The sequence below is a fragment of the Chroicocephalus ridibundus genome, chromosome Z (genome assembly GCF_963924245.1).
Source record: "Chroicocephalus ridibundus chromosome Z, bChrRid1.1, whole genome shotgun sequence".
In the NCBI taxonomy this organism is placed as follows: Eukaryota; Metazoa; Chordata; class Aves; order Charadriiformes; family Laridae; genus Chroicocephalus; species Chroicocephalus ridibundus.
In genome coordinates this window covers 37,189,940-37,215,199 of record NC_086316.1, presented here as the reverse complement: position 1 = coordinate 37,215,199, position 25,260 = coordinate 37,189,940, and the positions used below count along the sequence as shown (strand labels likewise).

The 25,260-nt window shown below is 36.8% G+C and overlaps 1 protein-coding gene across 4 annotated transcripts in view; it reads right to left on the bottom strand.

The window, feature by feature from the left end:
• SHC3 (SHC adaptor protein 3) overlaps positions 1–25,260 on the bottom strand; it is a 93,613-nt gene that overhangs the window by 32,242 nt on the left and 36,111 nt on the right. For all 4 annotated transcript variants that reach the window (XM_063321139.1, XM_063321136.1, XM_063321137.1 and 1 more), the window contains one exon: positions 6,992–7,062. In XM_063321139.1, coding sequence (XP_063177209.1) covers positions 6,992–7,062 — 71 coding nt within the window. The remainder of the gene's footprint in view (positions 1–6,991; positions 7,063–25,260) is intronic.

Genomic DNA, 25,260 nt, shown 5'->3' with positions numbered 1-25,260 from the left:
TCACATGTAGAAAATCTACAAGCAGAAAATGAAAGAAAGCTGGCCAACTTCATTTTTGGTTTATTTAATAAATTTTATATAGTAAAACAATATAAAATTGGCTTCGGCAACTGTTAGACATAGAGTACCGCAGGCTATTAGGTATGTAGTATGCAATCTATCCAACGGTTGTTATTCTTACACTCATGCATCTTCAGTGCAAGACTTACATCAATCTGTTAACAGAAGTCAGTGCACTTGAGAGGACTCTTTCACTTTTACTGCCAAAGAATCTTCTTATCTATTGGTATGCTCTATGGCAGGTCTGTTCTCAGTATTTATAGATGATCTAACTTCAAGGAATATTTGAGGCAATTTCAGTACAATCTCTACCTTCTCTTGTAACATGCAAGTAAGTTTCAGAAACTCTGTTTCTTTCATCAGTAACAGGGAAGTCTACCTGATCTTGATGCCTTTTTCTAATACAGCAGTTCCGAAAAATGGTCTTAGTTTTAGACATGTAGAGTGAAACTGTTTATCCAGTAGCACAACTTAGATATATCTCTTTGCTCTGTCTGCACTCATAAAACTGGAGCAAAGAGATCAATTCTTTCCTTACAGCTACGACAAATGTACGCCACCAACAGGCAATGCCAAAGAGGCATATAGCTGCTCTTTCACTGCTGAGAACACAGTCATGTATATCTGCAATTAACCATTATTTAGACTCTGACAATTTTGGTCCACAATTTGGGGTACCTTTCAAAGAGGAAACCTCTTAAAACATTGGTTACAGCTATTATGAACATAAAGTGGGGGTATACAAAACCTTGATGTTGAATGCACACCTACAAAAGCCTGCCTTCTGCACAACACTCCATCTGTCAAGATCAGGGTCAATGATACAAAAAGAAATAAAGAAAAATTTACTCAGAGGTTTAGATCTGTTAGGCAGCTCCAATTCTTTAACATCTTTTTTAACCTTCAGGCTGTTTTACACTCAGCCTGGTCTCTAGCTGTTTATTCTAGCAGTGATCAGGGAGATAGAGAGAGAGAAATTAAAACTGTCTTCTGTTGCTAAGTCAGAATCATAGTAACCTCCAAACTGTGTCCAGCCTCAGGTCATTTACTATAGTATCTTCTCTCTCAAAAAGTAGCCCATTGCAGGTATTTCAAAGAAAGGCACAGGAAACCTTACAAAAGTAAAATAAAAAAAATTTAGTCTAACAAATATTTTTCTCTAACCTCTAATTGGCTTCATGTCCAAAGCAGGACTTTGGAGATAGAGATCTTCCAAAACCTCTTTTTTATTAGAGGACTGAAGTTCTAACACTGCCCTTTCAAATAACCCCATTTTATATTTTGTATATTTTATATGTAAAGTATATTTTATAAATATACAAGTCATATTTGCCAAAATGACTGTTCAGTGGTGATGAACTGTCTGGTATGACTGGGCATATCATACAAAAGACACTCAAATTCCTTACACCTTCATTTCTCTATGTAATCAAACTGCTAGGTGCTATTAGCAGAAGAACTTGAGAGTGTCTCTGTTTCCAAAGTGCTAGGCAGTTGTTCACTTTGCATTGTGATTTGCATTTAAAACATGTTAAGACCACTCTGCCTCAGTCCTCCTGCTTCTCAGTCTTTCCTGCTCCAACCAAGTGGAGTCACCAGTTTTCTGAAAACCCAGCGTACAGCTATAGCCGTAACTGCTTCCCTGACCATTTTGCTTTCAACTCTTCACCTTCCCTACCCCTTGACAGGCTCTTTGATTTCTCACAAAGGCAAGTGAATAGGGGACCTCAATTAGTTATTCTTGCTCAGGCTTTGCAGTAACATATACTAGTCAGATTAATCCAAATACTAGCTAACATTTTCCCCACTAATATTACATTGAAAATGAAACATTTCAATGTTAAACATACAAAACCCTATTTATTCTGACCCATTTCTGTGCTAATGACAGCTAAACTAGCAAATGTAAATTATTCCCTGACAGTATCAGGCACAAAAGCTGTCATTGCCACACTTAGAGATGTGCTGTATTAATTATAAGGATGTCACCATCCACTTTTGGAAATCCTGCTTCCTGGTGATCAGAGCAGTAGTCAGCACTCTGTGCTTCCCAGAGCTTTGGCCCTGAAGTAACTGTGCACAAGGAAAGAGGATACTTGTTCATATGCAGCTGTGTACCCAGACTGTTGTGCAGGTATTCGTGTTCTGCAATTCCCTAAGCACCATCCCCTAAGCACTACCACCCGTCCAGAGTCCACATAGCAGAAAGCAGGGGTGAACCACACTCACCTTCCAAGGAAGAGAGCATGTTAAGGAGGAGACTGAATACAGAATTCACTGCAGATAACACGTTACCTATCCACCTTTAAAAATCACAGAGGAAACACTCTTCCTTTTCAATGTCTTCCATCCTTTTTTCATTGATACTTGCCGACAGTAAATTTCTGCAAAGAATACAGATACGGTTGAAAGAAAAACTACATCAACTGAACTTCATTCATATTACTTAGCACTGGACTTGAACCCAGCTCCAAAATCTGGATTTCCATCATCTCCCATCCAGAAGCTTGGGATATTGGTATAAATGGGTTTGGTTTTCACAATTAATAAAGTTCAGGCCCAAAATCAGGAATCTCTTTCAAATTGTTCAGCCCAACAGAGTTCCTGAAGAGCATTGGGATCAGAGTTTGGATTCGGGTCCACTGCTGATACAAAGTATTTTGGTCCTCTGATCTACTTGCTATTAGCACAGCATGCAATATAATGTTTTACTCAGGATGGGGAGGTGTGACTTTCTGAAGCTGCATGCAGTAAACTGATTACATTCAATTAGATACCAAGGAACATGCAGCCTTGTAGCCCAGACACTGCTGTACAACAAATAGTGCATGCAATATTATTCTAATTCAGTCCAGTGCATAACTACACTCATGCATAAAACACAGAAGCGAAGACTCATTACACTATAACAGATTTAACAATAAGCATACAAACATATTATACGAACTGCAAACACTGCACATGTTGCAAAAGAATTTTACCTTATTTATTTATTTATTAATAAACAGCCTGAGGGCACAAAAGGCCTGGCCACACAAGCTTAAGAGTGCCTGTTTTCTGTAACGATGATGGTAGGTTTCAGATGAATTTAGGACCGCTTGCCACCCGCAGTTAGCTCAGTAGTCTTTCCTGCTAGTTCTCCTGTTCCTTTGCTACGTTGAAAATGAAATGCTTCTGTTCATCTTGCTGCCCAAGAAAGTCATCTTGACTTCACATGTGTGAGAAGAATTATTACTGGATAATTAATGATGCAACATGTGGATTCAGCTGGCTTTTATTTATCATTATGCATAATTTCTGACCCTTAGCTTGCGCATCTATTTATTTCCTCAAGAATTCACATGACATTACATTCATTACACAAAAGAATAAATACAATAAAACTGATTAACACTACTCTAATTCTCCTTTTTCACCTGTATGAAAGAATCTTGAGACTTCAAATGTGTAATGATAAAGGGAAAAATCTGTTATAAATTGTACATAGCTGTTCATTTTTCCTCAAATCAGATCCAAAATTAGGACAACAATACCTTGTGTCAGGCACCAGCAAGGTTCCTAACATCCGATGAAGACTATGACAAGTGAAAGTGCTTACTCGCTGTTTTAACAAGAAGATAAATATATTTCTGCAAGTTTTTACATTTTAATTTACAAAATGGGAAAAAGCAAAACAAAAACAAGTCACAAGCTGGGTACAACAGCATTAGATGGCACAGGTTGTTTTTTCACACAACCATGACACAGAAGGAAGATTGCTGACCAAACTGTTTACACAGGGGCTTCAGTCCAGTTCCTGGAGTTGAAATCACAGTTCTTCATTTGTCATTTTTAAAGTAATTTCTAAATGTCCACTTAATGATTTAAGTGCCCTCTACAAGAACTAATTCATTTAATTACACAGTTGTCTGTGACTGGGACTAATGGTTTCTCCAAAATAATACCCAATGTTTGCAGTAGAGGCAGAGACTACACATCTCACCCTCCCATGACTGAGCCACAGGAGACTTTTTCTTCTAGGAATTGGTGATGCTCATCTCTACTTTAGGGTTTTGTTCCTCCTCAAGGCTAGCAGAGACATGAAGTGACATACGCAATAACCAGAAGACAGAAAAAAGGCAGACTTCCTATGCTTGAGCTCTCCAAATGGAGGAAAAGAAAGCAAAAGAAAGGAGGCAGGGACAGGGATGTGATTCAGTGCTAGAAAAAGAGTAATGTATGTGTCAAGCACAATGTGTGCTTATTAGGAAGAGATGCATCCATACCTCCACACTGAATCAGGTAACTTAGCTCATCTTCTCTAACTACTTTTAAATTTTACTTAGTAAATACTGCATAATACCAGAAGCCATATGGGCCCAAGATGGATCACTTTCTTCTATGACTGGTTTTGCAAGATCTTGGAAAAAATAACAGATTAAACAGATGTCATGCATGCAGTAGGATTGATTTATCAATTTATGGGTCAGAAAGGGATCAGAGTTGCCTTGACATCTGTTTTTCAAGTTATGGGAAATAGCACAGAGAAGTTTACAGAGCGCCATACACATAAAAGCTTTTACTGCAGTTATGTATCTAGGTTCCTCAGTTGGAGCAGTCACCAATAACATTACTAGATCTAGAGACCCAAGCCTCAGACACACTCCATCATAAGCTGTCAGGTTACAAGGACAGTTTTCTTAGTAATGCCAGGCTGCAGAGAAATCACCAAGGGACATAACTAAGTACAAATGTATGACACAGTAGACATAAATGTAACTTTAGGTACTTTTATTTTATTTGTAATCAAAGGGCTGCACAGACCGTTTGGTGGCAGGTGTCTTATTAAGAGGAAATCAGTGCCTGTAATATCAGAACCTCAGCCTTCAGTACATACCTTGAGGCCTGTGTTATGTTTCCTAACGCACATGAGCAAGTTAATCAGCAAATGTGAATTTTAATAATTCCTTAATAATATTTTCTTAATAAAGAATAGGCTTGTATGTGAAATGCTACACAACAAAGCATGGCAGACTGCTTCCTGTGGGTACGTACTTAAGACATGTCATGGGGATTTCTAGAGCCAGATGAACTCATGAAACGCAGGTTAACATGCTAGATCTTGATTCAGAAGTCACCTATAAGCTCCTACTTTCAAAAAAGTTTTAGATCAGGAACTACATAATGAGAATGAGGAGTTAATGAGTCCTCATTTTTATGAAAAACAGAAAATTGCAAATGCAAAATAACAAGCAAAACAGGAAGATCCTGTGCTCTGGATGTGGTAAGAGGAAGACGAGCCAAGAAAATGCTCACCATGTAGCCAAATATGCTATAACTTCAAGAGAAGAAAACATAATTCCAAGTCTGTTTCACAGTAAACGACAAGAATCATTTTTGTATTGAAAGAACTATAAGACAAAGATGCTTTGTGCAGACCACATTGCTTTACATTGGCAAATAAGCTTACATATTAATGGCAGAGTTGTGCCTTTAAGCTAGATAATGAGAAAAGTGCAACGGTATTCCAATGAAGACATATAGTGAAAGACACTGTGCAGAAAAATAAAGCCGAATTCAGTTCACCTTTCAATACACAATACAAACCCAGTAACTATCACAACTGTTTCATAGGTTTAGTATTATTTAACTTCCAAGTGGTAAACACAAAGGTGCTGCCGGCATTGGAACTACAAGTCTGAAGCAGACTTGAAGTCATTTTAAAATGTCACTGCTGCAAATACCACAGAAATGTACACAATGAGTTTAAAAAAGTGCAGTAGTAAAATTCTCAAATGTTTCCATAGTCTACATTGCCTGAAAAACAGAATTCTGTCATTTACCTGTCCTGTGCTTTTATGCCCCTCATGAACACAGTAGCTTCACAAATTAATGATTAACATTTTGTGAGGACTCGAGGGGTCTAATTCAAAGCTGCTCTATGCAATTGTAACTCAAAGTCAATGCATATAGACCATACCATCGGCATCCAAGCCTAAAACTAAGTCATTTTTCTCTTTTAATAAAATAAATACTTAGCTGTCTACAGTATGACAAATAGTTTATGATAGATTATCAGCAATTGTAAAATGCCTCAAAGAGGTGAAATTCTAGCACGATGTCCAGTTATTTCACTTTATATGTGTTCCTTTAGAAAGGATTACTTCCTTATTTCAGTACCAGAATTTGAAAATGTGGTCTCCAGTTGCTAGAAGATGTCAGTGCTACAGTTCTCTGAAATCAATGAGCTCAGCTTTTCAAGTGAAAATGTCTGCAAAAAACTATTTCCTATAGTTCTCAGAAAATGGTCTCCTAGAAAAAAAATGATTCATGGATACTTCTTAATACAGTGCTGTAGTGATGTACCTACCGCTCATACAAAAATACCATGACAAGTTTAAAACAATTCCAGTAAGAACCTAATACAAGCTTACTGTTTCTTACATCCAATCTGGAAAAGACAACATTCTTTCATTTGTCTCGGGTATCATTGTGGTGATATATTTTCATTTATATCCTTTGTACAGCCAGTTTGTAATCTGACATCTTTTCATAAGAAATTACTATGAAAACCTATAAACATGTGGCTACAAACCAACTCCCTAGACTAATTTTAACAAATGCATTGTAGATTTTAAGCATATTCTAATTCTCGTTGGCTTAAATGTCACAAAATTGGTACCCAGATGTGTGTCTTATTTGGCATAACAAACAGGCAAAAATTTTCTAAAGCAGTTCCTGGGACATCAAAAGACCATGAAGAAAATACCCCTTAAGCCCTGTTGGAGCTATATTAATACCAGGTGAGAGACGTACTTTGTAAAAGCAAAATTTGAAAGTGGATTTAAAGTATTAAAAAATTATTTACTACGTGTTTTGCCATTTTCCCGGCCTTTCCACTCTGGGGACGCAATTCAGAATTTTTAAAAACCATACTTGTACAAAGCCTTACCTTGCAATCTGTGTTCTAGTATTGAAGTCAAGAGATCTCATTGAGCGTAAGACTTCTATACACCCCAAGTACTGTAAGGAAAAAGAAACAGTTGGAAAATATATTATAATTTTTCTTGAGTTATGGGTGAAAATGCAGCTTGAAAAAGGCATTTTCAATTCTTATCTTTACATTTTATTTATCCTATGTGTCAGGTAGGCTTTTATGATTATGTTCCTGTATGTCACTGATTTATTCCATAAAAATTTTATTTCATTTAAGTCTCAAGTTTGGTTGAACATATCTTTATACCTTTAATCTAATCACTGAAATACACCTAGTTCATAGTGTTTTGAAGTGCTTTTTAATTTTCCTCTGTCTTAATTCTTCCATTTTAGATATGAAGCTAATCAAAGTAAAAAGTAATATTAATGAAAAAGGAAGTGTGGTAAAGCAAATTCATCTAGCACTGGTTAACAGGAAAATCTTATTTAAGAGGGAGACAACTAAACCTCATCAGTACAAAAAAGGCAAAATATAGTAGGGAAAGCTGAAAAGAGCACCAGCAATCCAAAGAGGATTCCTTAATAACCAGCTCAGGGATAGATGAGATTTAATGTTTTCATTAATGACACTAGTATAAAGATACAGGAAAATGCTAACAAAAAATACTAATAACCCCTGCTGGGAGATGGCTTCAGCAGGGTCATTCAATAGGGGAATGACAGGAAGGTTAGCTAATAGTAGGAAAAGACCCGTGACCCAGATTTCTGCCCTGCATCTCTATGAAAAAGAGGGAGTACCATTAGAAAATATGTTAAAATATAACATATCTATCACAGGAATGAGAAAAACTCAGGTGAATCTTCTTCACTTGCTTCCAAAAATGAGCTTAATTTGCATGTGCTAAAGCCTACATGCAGCTACAGCTCTTGTCAGACATTTGGCTAGTGACTTTGTGGAAACCAAGCCATGACTGGCATATCCCATGGCAGTATCTTTGCATGTAGGTTAAGTACTCAACAACACACCTGAGATTTGAAAGTCAGGGTAAACAGGGATGAGTCTTTACATAATAAGCCTGGTAATGCTATTCTAGTGTTGTGGTTTTATATCAGTTTTTTATCTATTCACAGCATAATGCAATCTATTTGTGTATGAAACTGGTGCAAACAATCAAGTGAGGGCACCATTTTTCATCTGTTTTGGAATTTTATTTATACTGAAAAATTATGTTTAAATTAGAGAATTACTACATCAGTAACTGTACTATCTAGAATTTCAGCGATGTTTTTTCTATAGAAACGTGTATGTCACAAACTGTTTACAAGTCAAGGGAGTATCTAGTTTGTTTTCACATGTCCATTATTATTTAATTTATTGACATCAAATGTTATGAAGTCATTGCAACCCTGAATAAACTAAACTAGAATATCAGGTGACTCTTATTGATTAAATTGCTCAAACTTGGATTATAACAGTACACAGTTTCTGGGAAGGGTTGTTTCAGGATCCATTTCTTTGAATTTTTTAGAAATATCCCAACATCATCTTACATTTTTTTACAAGCTTGGAAAATCCTCATGGAAAACGTCTTGTCTGTAGATATCCTGGCACATGGAGCTTTCAAGCTAAGGGTCGTACTCTCAAGCTGTTTAGATTATCATCACTCTATCAGTGCAAAATAAGGTAACCCTTGTATCAAGGGTATACAAGTAGACTCCTTTTTTACATATACTTCTGCCTATGTACTTAAAGCATCCAGAACAACATTTTCATGCTCTGATGCATGAAGTTAAGCCATTAACTCTATTTTTAAGTATCTCAGAGGGTGGTTTGATTTGCTTGGAGATGAAGTTTGTTAAACGTCAATTAAAATAATCAGCTGAAGTCAGTTAACTTATGCCAATATACTGCAATGAAAAATGTTTTCCTCTGCTCTTTTTGTGTCATTTTGCTTTAGTTCTAGGATGTTTTTATAGATAAATTTTCCAAAATATTTATTTCATATTAGATATTTTTATAATTAAATATGCTGTAAAACATATAACTATTCAAACGTGTTCTGCTGATTTTTTTGTTAGTGAAATACTTGTTTTTTATTATTTAATCAACCTGTTCATTAAGACCACTCTATACTAAACCACTATTGGATTGCACTTATTTTTTCACTTTTATATATTTGCCACAAGTCTTTTAAAGCAAAGTAATTGTACAATTTTGAGAACCAGTTCTAACATTTTAGAAGCAAGCTCTGGAAGGCAGTTTAATAAGTACATGCAGGCATGCAAATAAATACACAAACATATGTGCACACAAGTTACTGTCAAAATAAACACACAAATAATCAGACAAATACCCATAAACATATTGAGAAGGCGTGCATTTAGACTCCTTTGAGTTATACTACCTGATCTGCATTAACAAAAGTAGAGACAAAACCAGACTGAAGGAAGGTCAGATGGAAAAATTACCCTGTGTTTGTTTTATGTATAGCATGGAGACAGCTGAACACAACATAGTAAGGCTTGCAGTATTCCTGACTGATCAAGGCAAAGATGGCAACTGATTTTCTAGGATAAAAGATGTGAACACTTAATCATCACGGCATGTTTTCAAGTAACAAAATTAGTATAAAAACTGACATTCAAAAAGTCCAATGGCCAACTACAGGGACATATAACTCACCTACTGCTATGCTTCAATTATTCCACAAGACCAACATTGCTCTCTAAAAATATCCATTTGAAGTACATCCTGACAACGATCCACAGAAAGGAGACATACAACCAAGATAGCAAGTGAATAAATTATTCATTTATTTCAACAAATAAATATCCTGATTAAATAAAAAAAAATGCTATCTTTTGCTCTTTTGCTTTAGGCTTTCCATGAAACATTTAAAATACCGTTATAAAACAGTCTACTTCTAAAAAAGCTCTTCGCCCAGCACTTAATGTATATTCTAACCAACCAGCTACTGTGCATTGTGATATTTATGAGCTCCTACTAGCATGCTCCCTCTCACTTCTCAGGAAACAAATATACCGAGATGCAGCCCACTTTGAAGCAGGAAGATTTGCGACTACCAGTTCCAGGCTCTCTCAGACAACATTCTGCCTTCTGTCTACATTCCAATATCTGAATGAGTTTCCAGCTTACATACCTTCATTGAATGGTACTATGCCCCAAAGAAAAAGTCTTTTATATGAATGAATACCTTGCCATTCAGTCATTTTAGACTCATAACTAGTACTTTGCATGCTAAACAGCACCTTGCAGGAAGCTAATGTAAATCAAAATGTAGAGTGCCACATACTCCTGGGACCATACCTCTCTCATTGCATGAAGTTACAACATCCTTACTAGTTCAAATTTTTTCCAGGTAAATGTAAGAGAAAGCCATATATCCCAGGTTTCTGGTTTGTCCCATAGGTGAAGTTTTCTTCCATATTCCCTAAAGTACCCCTGTCTTAATGTCAGTCAGTCAGTCAGAAAATTCTTGTCTAACAACTAAAATTTTTTACTGTACCCCATGTAAGAAAGAGTACTGAGTTCTCCCAATATTTGTCAGAAACAGACACTTCAACACATGAGTGCGGAGTGCACTTCAACCTAGGAGTGACAAATGCTTGAATGCTTGAACGTTTGAATGGCATATGCACGCCTAATGCAGGTGAGTGTCTGCCCAGAACATGAGTGGCATGAAGATATGCTTATCACACAAAATAAAGACTCCTAATCTCTGAGTATGAACTACTGGAGTATCATTAGCTCACCAGAACTGCGTGCATATTCTTAGTATATTAAGACAGACCAGTTTTAATCTGTGTAACCAGAGGACCATCATCAAATCTGAGTGGTTCACAACATTGCAGATGGTACCTGCAACATATAGAGCCTCGTGCAAGTTGTGTAAGAGATAACGGTTATATCAGCAGACAGACATAAACTTGCTTTCTTTGCCAAAAATTAATCGAAGTATCTGAAATCTGCACTAATATTGCATAGCTGCTGATAATAGCGTAGGGGCTCAAAAAATAGATTCAGATTCCCAGGGTTCTGGGTGGTGTATGTAGATCTAAATTTTGAGAGCAGAAATCTCTGAAACACATTATAAAACACCTTGTAATAAGCTAGTCAATTCACTGCAAGTTTCTCACCCAGAGGCTTAGGCTGTGCTTTTGCGTGGCAAGTATGCAAAAGTGAGGATCTTTTTACTTGCCACATCTGTTCCTCATGTGTATCTCTAGTCAAATCCCTACATTTTCATGATTCCTATTTTTTTTTAGGCATGTGTATGTATGTGTTTGTTTCTTTGTTTTCGAAAAGGTTTTGGTTTGCATTTTGTTCCTGTTAGTTAAAGAGCTAGTCAGGAATTAAAGTATGCTGGTTAGTTAAAGAGCTGTTAGTTAAAGAGCTAGTCAGGAATTAAAGTATGCCATGAAATGACTGGATGGATAGATGAGGGGAGGGCAGTGGATGCTGTCTACCTTGACTTCAGCAAGGCATCCCACACAGTCTCCCACAGCATCCTCATAGGGATGCTTAGGAAGTGTGGGCTTGATGAATGGACAGTAAGGTGGATAGAAAACTGGTCGAAAGACAGAGCTCGGAGGGTTGTGATTAGGGCCACAGAGTCTAGTTGGAGGTCAGTGACAAGTAGCGTTCCCCACGGGTCAGTACTGGGCCCAGCCCTGTTCTATATATTCAATCAATGACCTGGATGAAGGGATAGAGTTTGCTGATGATCAGCAAGTTTACTGATGATACAAAACTGGGAGGCATGGCTGGCACACCACAAGGCTGTGCCACCACACAGCAAGACCTTATGAAACCTTATGAAATTCAACAAGGGCAAGTGTAGGGTGCTGCACCTGGGGAGGAATAACCCCATGCACCAGTACAGGTTGGGGGCTGAGCTGCTGGAGAGCAGGTGTGTGGAAAGAGACCTGGGAGTCCTGGTGGACAACACGATGACCATGAGCCATCAATGTGCCCTTGTGGCCAAGGCAGCCAATGGCATCCTGGGGTGCATCAAGAAGAGTGTGGCCAGCAGGTCGAGGGGGGTCATCCTCACCCTCTACTCTGCCTTGGTGAGGCCGCACCTGGAGTACTGTGTTCAGTTCTGGGCTCCCCGGTTCAAGAAGGACAGGGAACTCCTGGAAATTGTCCAGTAGAGGGCTACAAAGACTGGAGCACCTCTCTTATGAAGAAAGGCTGAGACACCTGCGTCTGTTTAGGCTGGAGAAGAGAAGACTGAGAGGGGATCTTATCAATGGTTATAAGTATCTAAAGGGCAGGTGTCAAGAGGATGGGGTCAGGCTCTTCCCAGTGGTGCCTGGTGACAGGACAAAGAACAACAGGCACAACCTGGAACATAGGAAGTTCCGTCTCAACATGAGGAAAAACTTCTTGACTTTGAGGGTGACAGAGCACTGGAACAGGCTGCCCAGAGAGGTTACGGAGTCTCCTTCTCTGGAGATATTCAAAACCCTCCTGGATGCATTCCTGTCCAGCCTGCTCGAGGTGAACCTGCTCTGGCGGGTGGGGGGGGGTTGTACTAGATGATCTCCAAAGGTCCGTTCCAACACCTACAATTCTGTGAAAGTAAATGAATAGTTAGCATGAATTCACTAGTGCTAGTTAATTCCGGTTGAGGACTTCCTTTTTTAAAAATACGAGCTTTTGTTTCAAGTTCAAATTATGTTGCATCTATTGCAACATGCATTTATTTATGCATAAAAATGACAGTGCCTTCTACTTTCAGATATCATCATTAACAGCAAAAAGGGCTTGCAAAATGAGAACTGAGTCCCCACAAACCCACAAAGCTTCTTCAGGGGCTATCCTCTTAAGCACAGTTATGTTTAACTGCAATAATTTGCTAGTAATACTTAGTCTTAAACAACAAGTAATACTGACCAGTATTTACAGCGCTCACATAAGTTTGTACAAAATTTTGTTTCCAATGGTAATTATATGAAATATGATATGCTTACACAGCAGCTTGAAACGCATAAATCCTCTCTCCAATTACCAGAATGACTTTCAAACCTTTTCAAAACAGGTAAATGGTTCATTTAGTCAGACTAATATGGAGGCAGTCTATGTTTTTGAATTCACATTGAATAAAAAGAAGGAGGGGTACTCTGAAGACATCTCTACATGGCAAAGACTGAAGCTATCATGCATATTGCATTCCATACAGCAGACAAGAGGTAGGATATGAGCTGATGTCATGAGCAGTTATGAGGACTGAACACTGTGGGAAGGCCCTAAGGCTGAACTTATGCTTGAAATCTTTTAAATATAGAGGTACTGCATTTATACTGAAAAGACTATATATATAGGGACTTTATACATATGATACTAGTCATTGCCCTAAGGATGTGGCTCAGCTACCTGACTGGGACATAGATCTTGATGGGAGCTTGGTAAATCTTTCTGGACTCAACAGTCAGCTAGACCACTGGATCACAGGAACTAATTCTGAAGCCAAACTAGAACAAAAGGTAGCAGTATAGGGAGGTACTTCTCTGTAGCACCAAAAAGTCAGCATTTTCTGAAGACCTGTACTCTATGCAGACCTGCACGACATGCAATAAACTTTTTGTTTTGTTTTGTTTTGTTTTTTAACCTTAACAGCTGCCCAGTGCTAAGAGGTTGTTTGCCCAAATCTCAGGCAAACCTTTTCCTGGTAGGTGGAGAACCACTGTATGTTGTCCTGCCATCGCCGTGGCAAACATCCCACCCAACCGTTGGCACCACAGAAGTCTGTGGGACACACTTTTGCTGCAGATCTTGTTGATGATGCAAAGCATTCATCAGGTAGAAGCGGCAGCCTTTGGCAAATACTGACTACCATTGACTGAGCAGATAGCAGCACAGTAGATAGAAGGTCTTGCATACACACAACCGTTCAGATTTGTGTCACTGTACCTAGATATTTTAAGCAGAAGGAAGCAATGGAAGATTAGTTCTGTGACATTTCTAATGTAGGGTGAGTTACAATATTAGAAAAAGTTGTGGGCATAAGAAAGACGGCCTGTTTTGAGAGAAATAAATTTTTATAAGCAGCAGTCACAGAGCTTTAAGTCAGCTGCTAGAGATTTCAGTTTCTCTGATAGTTTGGGATATATATATTTGCCTTTAAATGCTCTGCTTAGCTACCAAGTAACACAATAGTGAGAACTTACCTAACATGAGTGTTATTCTCCCAGCCATGCCATAGTCTTCCCTTGGGGCAAGACACATCTTCAGGACTACTTGAAGACACAGATCTCTGAGGGTACCTGATGACTGTGCTCTACCAGCATATCCTGAGGGACTCGCTCTGGACCTTTGCTTTGTGCTTCCCCAGTATGTGCACAATGGCACACCTCCTCAGGAAAGAAACACTGGCAGTCTTGTTCTGAATGAGGAAAAGGCCCTATATTTAGACTTTGTCAGAATCTAACACCAAAAATGTGTCATAAACACATGCTGCCATGAAAAACAGAAAGGCACTCTTCTGTGCTTTCATACTTCTGCAATTGGCAACCTTTATACCAGTAAGTAATCATTTATAGAGCTTTACAGTGAATCAATATTTCCCCAAAGGGTTTTTTCTCATTAAAGAATGTATGTCCTAATCCAGACAGAAAACTCTAAGTAAGGATTGACTGAATGGAAATGGAATGGAAAATCTAAAAACAAAACCGTATTCAACTACAAATAAACCTTGACCCTTCGGCTGTAAATTTATCACCATAAATTGCTCCATGAGACAAGTAAACCAGCAGAGCTTCTGAAGTAATGCAAACAATGATGGATATGACTGTCAATTGCATTTCTTTTGGAAATAGGTAGTTTGCTTCTTCAGTATTGGGTGAGAGGAGAACACAGTTCTCCAAAGAATACCTCCAATTTTGGCCAACACCTACTTGTTTTCTATTTCCTCTTGTACAATAACTGGCTGTGAGACAGCATCTGTCATTTGCCTTGGTGGCCAGTCCGGCCCAAACCATGACATCTAGTATAAAAATAATTTACATTTCCCTGTGTATGCAGACTTTAATAATTCTTAACTGGTGAATCTTAGCCTACTCTTTCAACGAACTGCCTTATCCTATTTGAACACAAGGCGCAGGTGTGCACAACTGTAATAATAAAGGGATTTAGGAGGCAAACACATGTATTTTGTTCATGAGATCAGTACTTCCCAGAAATTACTTCTATGTTTTATATACTTTGATTCATTAATTAACACATTATTTTTAGTATAATTCAACGCTATGTTGGCAACTTACAATGTTTAAAATTTATTGCTTCTCTATTTTATTCTTTGAGCTCAATGCTTGGATTTTCAATAACAGGAATGCTGCTAAAATTACGCTATTAAACTATTTTTATAAAAGATGTAACCTTCATAAGCTCTTGATTTAATTATCATAGGAGAGTTACAAAACATTTTCATAAGAGAGTGCAGGGAAATAAGACTTTCTCTGAATATCTACACCTTGATATATTTTGATTCAAAGCACCAAACAGAAATAGTGTTTGTTTAGCATCCAGAGTACAAACTAATAAAAAGAAAGGTCATGTTTTAAAATTTTCACTGCATGACTGTGAGTCACTGCATATTTGCTAGATGTCTAGCTTTAATCATGGAAATAATTTTACAGTGAATTTCCTGAAGATTTTCATAAAGGCTTTCAGTCATAAGTAAAGCAAGACTAACTTCCAGAGGGATTGTGGAATCAACTGTAAAACAAAGTGCCTAGCATAGACTAATTCATACTGAAAGGCAGTAAAAGTTTTCCATCTAAATAAATTCATCCTAATTCTAATCCACTGCCAGTAGAAAAATCAGCTTCTAAACAAAGGAAGGCAACTATATTGTTCTATTTCACATGCCTTTCTTGCACTGAGTTCCTTAAATGATAAAAAGAATCAATCTGCCTTAACAGGACAAAAAATATTTTTTATTTAAACTATATAAATATATATTTTATATATATTATGAACATGTATGTATGTATGTATTTTGTATATATACACAGACCTTGAAATCCTATATATTGACTTCAAGCATGCACAAATACACAGTGCCACTGGTATTGAGAATGCTTATCAAGAATCCTTAAATCTAAAAAACCCACTAATTTTTAATTCTTTCTGAAGCACAGTATATAAATATTTATAACTATTTTAAAGTTTCAGTGGGCAGCTATATGTATCTATTAATAAACTGACAAATATGATTACATATAAAAATATATCAAGATTTGCCAACATGCTGAAAAAGCTGGAAATAGGTTATTCCTTTTTCTCCCACAGAGATCAGATAACCTGCAAAGTCCTTCTTCAGTAGCTAAGGATTCATATAAACAAAGAGGCCTTGGAGAAGATATGAACACTTGTTGAATACCTCAAAATCTTATTGATGATGAGGCACAGAGAGAGCAAGCATTTGCAAAAGAAAATATATGCCACTGATATCAGGACAGAAGAACAGAAGATAGAACAATACTAAGCAATACTTTCCATGTCTATTAACACATCTTTAAAGTATGATGAAGATTTTATGTGACTCAATATTATCAGTTGCTGGGGAAAGTAGATATCTGAAGAAAAGCTGTGCAACAATGTGCAATATTTTCACTGCATTTCAGAGTATAGTTTCCCTCGTTGACAGAATGTATTTTCACTTGATTTTACTAGAATAAGTGTTTTTTTTTTTCTACTTTTCCTGTACCAGAATTGGAGACAGGAGTAGCTGCAGAAATCTCCACACAACATGAGAATATGGGGCATCTTACCAGTAAGAAAATAATTAAAAAATATATCACATAAACCTCTGTAAGAAAAGAAGAATCCATTCTATTTGGGATACAACTACAATTCTCACTAGATATTAATAGTTGGTTTATGTTTGTCCCCTGTGAAAGTATTCTGGCAGCATCTCGCAGTCAAATCATATGGTAAGGATTCAGAAGCCCTTAAAAAAAAAAGCTGAAGGATTCAGCTAGAGGAATAAGAAAATATTTTATCTTATCTGAAAAGGAATTTCTTAAGTCAACTCTACGGTCTCATTTCTTGCTAGTAAGGGGAAAGATACCACTGGGAAGTAAATTTTGCTTCTGAATTTTCTATTCAGGTTCTCTAAATTTTCTATTCTCCATCTGAAATGGAGTTGAAAACAACACATCTTCAAAGAAACCTTTTTCTTATTTCTTACCTGTATGTGGAAGAAATAAGATTGCCAACATCATGCTTAAAAATATTCATGCAGATGCTAAATGGACTGGTCTTTCACAAGATTCCATAAAAATACCATATCAGCAGTTTTGCATGTACAATATTTCTTACATTCTTATTTTATACATGTATGGTTTTGCATGCAAAAACTCAGAAATGCTAGAATCAGAAATGCACACATTGGACAACAATTTATTCTATTATTTTAAATGTAAATACATTCTGTATTATTTCATATATGCCAAAATTTTCTTTGAAAAACACTACATTTGGGAAAAAATTTAGTTCTATACTTTTCAGGATTAATTTTAAAAATATATAATACAAGGTGAATGCAATTATTGCAGTGTGATATTAATCAGTGTGAACAACTTAGAGTATGCACTGCAGTGTCACAGATTAATTGTTTCGTTTTCACAGTTACATACTTTAGTTCAGTGAACATTTTCAAGACTGTTTTGCTCAGTACCTTGAATATCCACTAAGATGTATTTCCCTTTAAAGCACCATGCAGATTAGTTCTAGCAGCTTACGTTCTGCATCAGAATTCCTTTAACACAAACATGCAAAAGCTTCTGCAGCCAAAACATTATGCTTCAACAGCTGAAAATCATAATTAGACATTTGAAACCGTAAATATGGACACTGTAAATATATCTAGTTATTAAAGAATTTATACTACCTCAGTCATTAAGTAGAACTGGTTGAAGAGGAGTATTATAAAAGCACAGACCCACAAGATGGAAGATCTACAAAGTGCTTTTCCACTATGCCAAATATAAAATTATGCTGAAATGCTATATAAACCTATCTGAAATGATATACAGCTACGCTTTCAAAATTGTACATTTGGAGGTGGGATTTAAGATTTAACAGGCATCACTGTTAAAACTGAAAATCCAAAACACAGAGGGAGTCCTGTTTTATATCAATGTTGCACGTACCTCTGCTCTTGTGATCATTACGAGAGTCCAGCAACTAAAACACATCTTTTGTCCTGAATTTTTATCAACCTTTAACTTTCTTATGCTTAAGCTATCGCTACTTGTGTCCACAGTAAGAACGCCCGAAAGATGGTCTCCAGAACAGAGGAATAAAGCAAGAGATATCCCAGGTTGGATTTAAAGAAAGAAAAATTCTCTAAAATGTCTTCTTTGCAGCATAAACGCCATGAAGAAGCCCAGGAGAGTAGCTCTGGGGGACTGGGGGCACCATCATGCTCTAATGGCCCCAACCAGCCTCCCCTGGAACCACCCCCCACCACCACCCCTGCCCAAAACCCCCCGGTCAGTGTCAGGTCAGCTTCTGCCACCCACAGCCCTGCTCTTCCAGTTCCTGTCAGAAATAAATACGTTGCAAGAGATGGTTCATGTAATGTTTCTATTACTTAGAGCTCTCTGCATATTTTAGGACTATAAAATTAATTTACGAAAGGTTCAAAGTGACAGAAATATATATCTTTAACAACCAATATTTTAAGTATTCTCTTCCAGAGTGGGCCTGCTTCATGACCAGGCTATTTATCCAATGTAACTACTGCTGTAACAAATGGATGGTTACAGAAGAGTCCCAAATCCTCAGGTAATCTACACTACATAAATAACAATATTATAAGCAATGTCAATCTTGTCTCAATTTGAGAGGTCTGTTGCACTAACTTCTACAGGCTGTGCATCCATCCTACTTCTTCAGATGTCTCTCACATAACTTACTACTCTTTCTGCCTATCATTGAGCAACCTGAATTGCAATTCATAATGCTGATCTAAAAAATACATTCATAAATATTGCTCACTTCAAGCTCACAACATACACCAGACTAAGTCTCTAACATGAACAAAACCTGTCTTGTATCTCACTGTATCCAGGGTATTCTCCGCAACTCTGATCCTGCAAAACATCCATACAGCATATGAACTTCGAGCTTACAAACAGTTTATTGTTTTTTACAAAACATTTTTAGGTATGCATTTCATAGGGAATCTTCTGTTCTCCCTGTCTGCTGTGGCATGCACTGTGTGCTGAATGACATTTTTGACAATTATTACAAGTGCATCACAGTACACCATGATTCAAAGGTAGCATCTGCTGATCTGGGCAAAGCTCTTTCTGCCCCTCCAAAACTTCTAGTCTAATTTCTGTCATAAATGCGCACAGTTTGCAAACTGAAAAGATACTTTGTGATTTGCCTATTCTGCCTACCTAGCTAGAGGCTTTTTACAGCAGCAGACCTTCACTCTGGCAACTTTACAGAGCACCTGGGTCTGGTGGAAGAGCACTGCACTTCGGTGTTGTGAGTCACACCTCTGTCAATAATTTCCTGGACACCCTCAAGCAAATGACTCAAATCTCTACATCTTTATTTCATCCTCAGTAAAATCAAAAGCTGGATACTTTGCAATAAACACTACTTTTTATTAAAGCTTGTAAACAAACATTGCTTTGTAAATCATGAGGATCTATTAACAACAAGTGTTCCGTAAGAGCTAGGTGGTATTATTATTGTTAGTAGTAGTAGTAGCAGCAGCAGTAGTTGTAGCAGTAGTATTAAACCTGTAGTAACGTGAGCCTGACTTCATTGCATTCTTAATGCTGCTGAAGTGCAGTAAGAGAAACAGGCTCAATGCATCTGTCAGCACAGCTTGATTTCATACCAGACCCTTGTAAAGCTCATTAATTCTGAAGATTTCTATCATGCCTGAGTGGTCTTAAGGATAATAGTCATCTAGGAACAGGACGATACTGGGGCCTGCCTTCATAGTTTCTGTCTCTGAAGCAATAAAAAGCTTTGGACAGATCCAGAACACTTGTCTGATATGTTTTTAACAGTTTATTGTGGTGTTTGCAGTGCAGCTTCACACTTAATTACTTCCTTTCAGAAGGAGGCTCTGCAGAGTTTAACCACCTGGTGACACTGTAGCATTTGCACATGTGGCGAACAAGCATGGCCCCTACATTTTGTGGCAAAGGAGGTGTTTCTGAAACATTCTAATTTCTCAGGAATTAAGGGTACTTTTAAAATATCCTGTAGTTAATTAAAGCAATTTGTCTATAAGAAAAGAAATAATCCTGTTTCTGATAATTACTTCATCAGAGGTATGCAGTATCAAATGTCTGTCGGGATGCTGGTGTCCAATGAGATACATACTCACTTGTATAATTCCTAAAGTAATAAGAGCCAAACCCAGGAACAAACGTATGTTAGTACAACAACGTATCCAGAAGGATGGAAATGGTTCTAAGCAAGTTAAAATAATATTTAAAGATTTCTCTTTCAGTCTTGTCCTTACTATTTAAGGTATTTGGTCAACTTCTGTCTCCAATTTCAGTATTTGCTGTGAGATAGCAAAAAAGACAAAAATCCCTGTATCAGCAATATAATGTGATTTTGTGGAAAAAAGGACTAGACAGCTTTTCCTGTTTACCTCACATTGTTTTCTCTGTGTCTCCCTATACCCTGCTTATTTTCACCTTTTATCTTTTTGCTTGCCATTCCCCTCTAATTTTAAAGGGCATTTTTTAGTCTTTAAACTTTTATTGTGACTTGGATTGTCTGAATCTTCCTTTTGAGACTGAAATTTTTCCTGTCCCCATGAAAAACTTATTTGAAAAATCTAGGGGAATATCTATCACTTATTAAACAAAGATTCTAGATTACCCTCATCAAATTACACGCAATCCCCCTGTGAAAACAAGTGATGATTGGAAATGTGGTTGCACCAAGCCCCATCATTATTCCCATCACAACTCCCATGGACAGGCTCTGCCTCAGACCTGCCTGGTGCAGCCAAAGGTAGGGCTGCGTTGCATTTCATCATAAATATAATCAAGTGTTATACCAATATTGCATGACAATGTAGAACTGCAGAGAAGCAATACTGAACCCGTGTTTGCCTACAACTTTGGAATTTGTTTCACTGCTTAGGGGAGTAAATCACCCTGAAAGAGTGTCACTAGCTGGGAAGGCTGGTTGTCTCTGGCACTATCCCAGGGCAGATTTGCTTTTTTCCCATTGCACACAAGAAAATTTAATATTGACACTTTGTGCATTCACTTCAACTTTCTACTATAAAATGAAGGTAGGCTGCAGCACAAGTATAGCTAGTGTGTTAATGGAGACAAGGTTCCTCAATGGGTTATGTAGCTGGGGGACAAAGGAGTGCCCTGTCACTGGGACAAAGGAATGCCTTGTCTCCAGCAGCAAAGGCAAGCATGAGTTTTCCCTGAAGATCTCAGTCTGTCTGTGTGTTTTCTTTATGTTTGTAGCAGCAGTTGAATCCTTCAGCACCAAAATTATTACGTGCTTTGCTTTCTATGAAAGGGGTGCAAATGTAGAGTATTAGTACTTGATTCATATAATTAGAATAATACTATAATAAAAGACTCTATTGTATGATTTTTGCTCACAGATCTGATTTAATTTCTGTGAGAAACACTCTTTTCATACTAGTGGGCTGTACAACAGACCCACAGTGCTTCAGATCCATGGAGCTCAAAAAAAGAGGTTTTCGACAGAGCAACTGGTATCAATATCATTCCTTCATAGCCCAAATAACACTGAAAGAAAATGCAAAGAATACTAACTGATTGCAAAGGAATATGGTGTACTAGGAGGGACTATTTGCTAAAACCAATGCCGCATTGCATACAGATTTAAAATCCACAGTTATATGCCATTTTCATAAGTCTTTGAGCTCTGGCTAACAGGGTTTGGGTACCTGGGTTGAGGTACACAAACACACAACCCACTTCTCAAACTGTAAACCTCATTACAAACAGGATGCTTTGGGACTGTGTTCCTTACTATTAGAATCACATGCACGAAATGCTGCTGAGTATGTTTTAATTCAGGCCATGTTGAACTATCAGTGATTAACCATTAACACTTCTGCATCTTAACTGACAGAAGCAGAATTTAAATTTGATTAAAAAAAAACAAAAACAAAACATAAGTTACAAAAAAAACCTTGCACAGATTTTTCTCTACAGAAGGAAGATAAATTTAGCATCAACCAAAAAGGAAAACTAAAAAGTCTCACTGCAATGTTAATATTCTTTTTTAAAAAACAAGAAAAACCCAAAAAACAAACAAACAAAAAAAAGCAAAACAAACCAAAAACAAACAAGTAGATCGCAAATTTGACTTTATGTCTATTTAAAGGAGTAAGAAGGAGGCAAGAAACCCTTTCATTTTTTTCTTACAGGCTACGCTGGATACCTTTCAAACAGGTGGGCAAACAGCACCACCACAAAGCCATGAAGCATTGGTATCTTGCTCCTACTTCAAACCCACAGCAAATCAATTCTGGTTAGAACAGAAAGAAAAAAAGAAAAACATTATTCCAAGGAGTCCTGAAGTCTTCTAGGGGAAAGCCACATATGTTGCAGTTTCCATCATGTTAGCTCCATTTAAGGCTGTGATTTGCAGTCTGAGTTAGCCTCTAAAGAGAAAAGCAATTTTGTAAATTCTGTGTCTACCTGCAGAGATCTGCTAAAATCACAGGTGCCCTGCATATACACTGAAGGGAGTACTACAGTACAGAATAAAAGGATTCAATAAGAGCATGCAACACAGCAATTCGGTTCATCCTTAAACATATACTTAACTTTCAGCATATTGGAGTAGCTACAGTCATTTCAATGAGAACATTCCTGTAAACAGTGTCATGAAGAAATGTTTGCAGAACTGAAGCCTTTACTTGGTGATGTGTTTGAACAGCTTCACAAAAGATGTCTATTTTCCTCATCACGTGTAAATTGCTGTTATCCCCTCCCAAGACATGAAAGTCTTAAATGTTAAAGAAATAGTTGTAGTTAGGATTATGCTCTTTAGATACTTTGCTATAATATTAATAATTTAATAACTTTTTCACTTAAATATTATTTGCCAGGCTTGCAGTGCTTCTTCTCAATGAAGTCCTTTTTCCTTCCTATCTCTCAGAGACTTTGTATTTTTTAACAGTAGATTTACCCGGGTCTCTTCTATACCACTGTCTTGGTTTTATGGTTTGTTTGATCTTTTGGATATACTGTATATAGGGTTGTAAAATTATGCAATAGTATTTTGGGTTTCTTCAGTTTTGACTGCTGAGAAACAGCATTTTAAGCTCATCAACACTTGTTACAAAAACCAACCACAAGTTACCTAAAGACAGATATACATTTGCTTCTTTACTGTTGCCCTGAATTCAATGTAACAAAACCCAAAATGTCTATGCCATTACCCAATTAAACTCATCAGTAGACAATTACCATTAGAAACAAAAAGATTTCATTGAAACTTTTAACTATTGTTACATTAAACAGTTTTACACTTTTTTTATTATATGTATTTGTTTTTTTGACCACTTGAACGGTTATAATCACTCCCTATAGTAATCAGTCCCTTTATGGGGAAAAACACTGAACTCTTCAATGACTTCCGTCACAGCAAACTTTTTTTTTTTATTAATCCATGATTTATTAAACTGTTCAGCAGTAGTGTTAATTAAAACCTCACCACTTTATGTCCCCTAATATGGCTATAGTCATTGTCTAATTTGTTACAGGTTTGGTTTTCTTTGTGAAATTCCCATTAAAAAATAAAATATAAAAATGCAATGTACAATCCACAGGGAGAAAAAAAATACAGAAAGTGCCATTTTTTTTATGGCTGAAAATAATCATGATCAGATCATGAAGATCAGAATACAGTTCTGTTTACCATAATCCTACACCCATTTTTAAGCATTAGAGTTACACTGCCCATTTTAAAAATGGGTAATATGTGAAAATGTTGGGACAGCAGTAAAGTTACAGATTTTTCATACATTCCACATAGAAACTCTGTGTCTCTTACTTCAGAAGATTTCAATGTGAGTTATCAAACTGCCCAGTAGCAACCCTTTACCCTGTGCCATAGATAATTTTCATGGTTTGAATGTGGATTAATGAGAAAATAATAACTCAGTGCACATTTACACATTTACATACAAAAGATTTCCTGGTTAACGACAAATCTAATTTTTGTTTCACTTAATTAATGGCATATGTAATTTTCTGCAAGGCATATGGTACTAATTAAACATGGTACAAGTCCCCCAGATAGTCAATATAGCCATGAGGTATTCAAGGAATGTTTCCCTTCAGTGTACATTATCTATGTATTGATTTGATGGTCTGAATGCATAAAAGCTCTGGGAACTAACAATGTTTAATGATGTGAGAACTGCACTTCTATTCTTATCTATATGAATGCTGCAGTTGCTGAGGAAAATTCTGAGATACTTAATGAAAAGGCAAATCATGAACTAACAAGGAACAGTTTATTTTCATTCATCCATTAACCACCAATTTTGATACTTATTTTTAACATTCTTTTTACATTTAAAACACTGTTCTGTGACTCTGTATGCCAGAGAGCGTGAAGTTAAAGATATAATCTGGTTTTTTTTAATAGAAACAATAATCTATATTCCATCGATTTTAATGACATTAATAAACACCTAAACAAAAGTTGTGTGGTGCTAATGATTTATTTTGTAAATTCTAATATGCATAAAGTGTATAAATACACTTTCATGTATTTGACACCAGCTGCGCTAATTAAAATATTTGTTCTACTATCAGTGTAAGATAGTACATATGGGTAACGTAATAGGTTAATTATTAACTTTAAGTCCACTTGTATATAATTTTAATTCTCTTTTCAATTCAAGTATATCAGCTTCCTCTAGCATACAGAAGGTCAACTACTGAAAATAAAATTAAGAAAATGAATACTGTGTTTGTTCTGCTTCATAATGATCACTTCAAGTAAAACAAACAGCAGCAGTGAATTCTCACAGTCATTATCTGCCTACTCATGGTATCCTAATCAAAATAAAAAATAAAATAGCTGTGTTCCCTGAGCCTATGGGAAAATTGTAAGTGACCTTCCATTACCCAGAATATTTCTGTGTGAAAGAACAACGGGGTCTCAACACCACTATATCTAGCATCAGTGTGTTATCATCGAGACACTTCTCAAACAGTAACAGAGCAGCAGTTTGTATTCTGAAAGGTAGCACT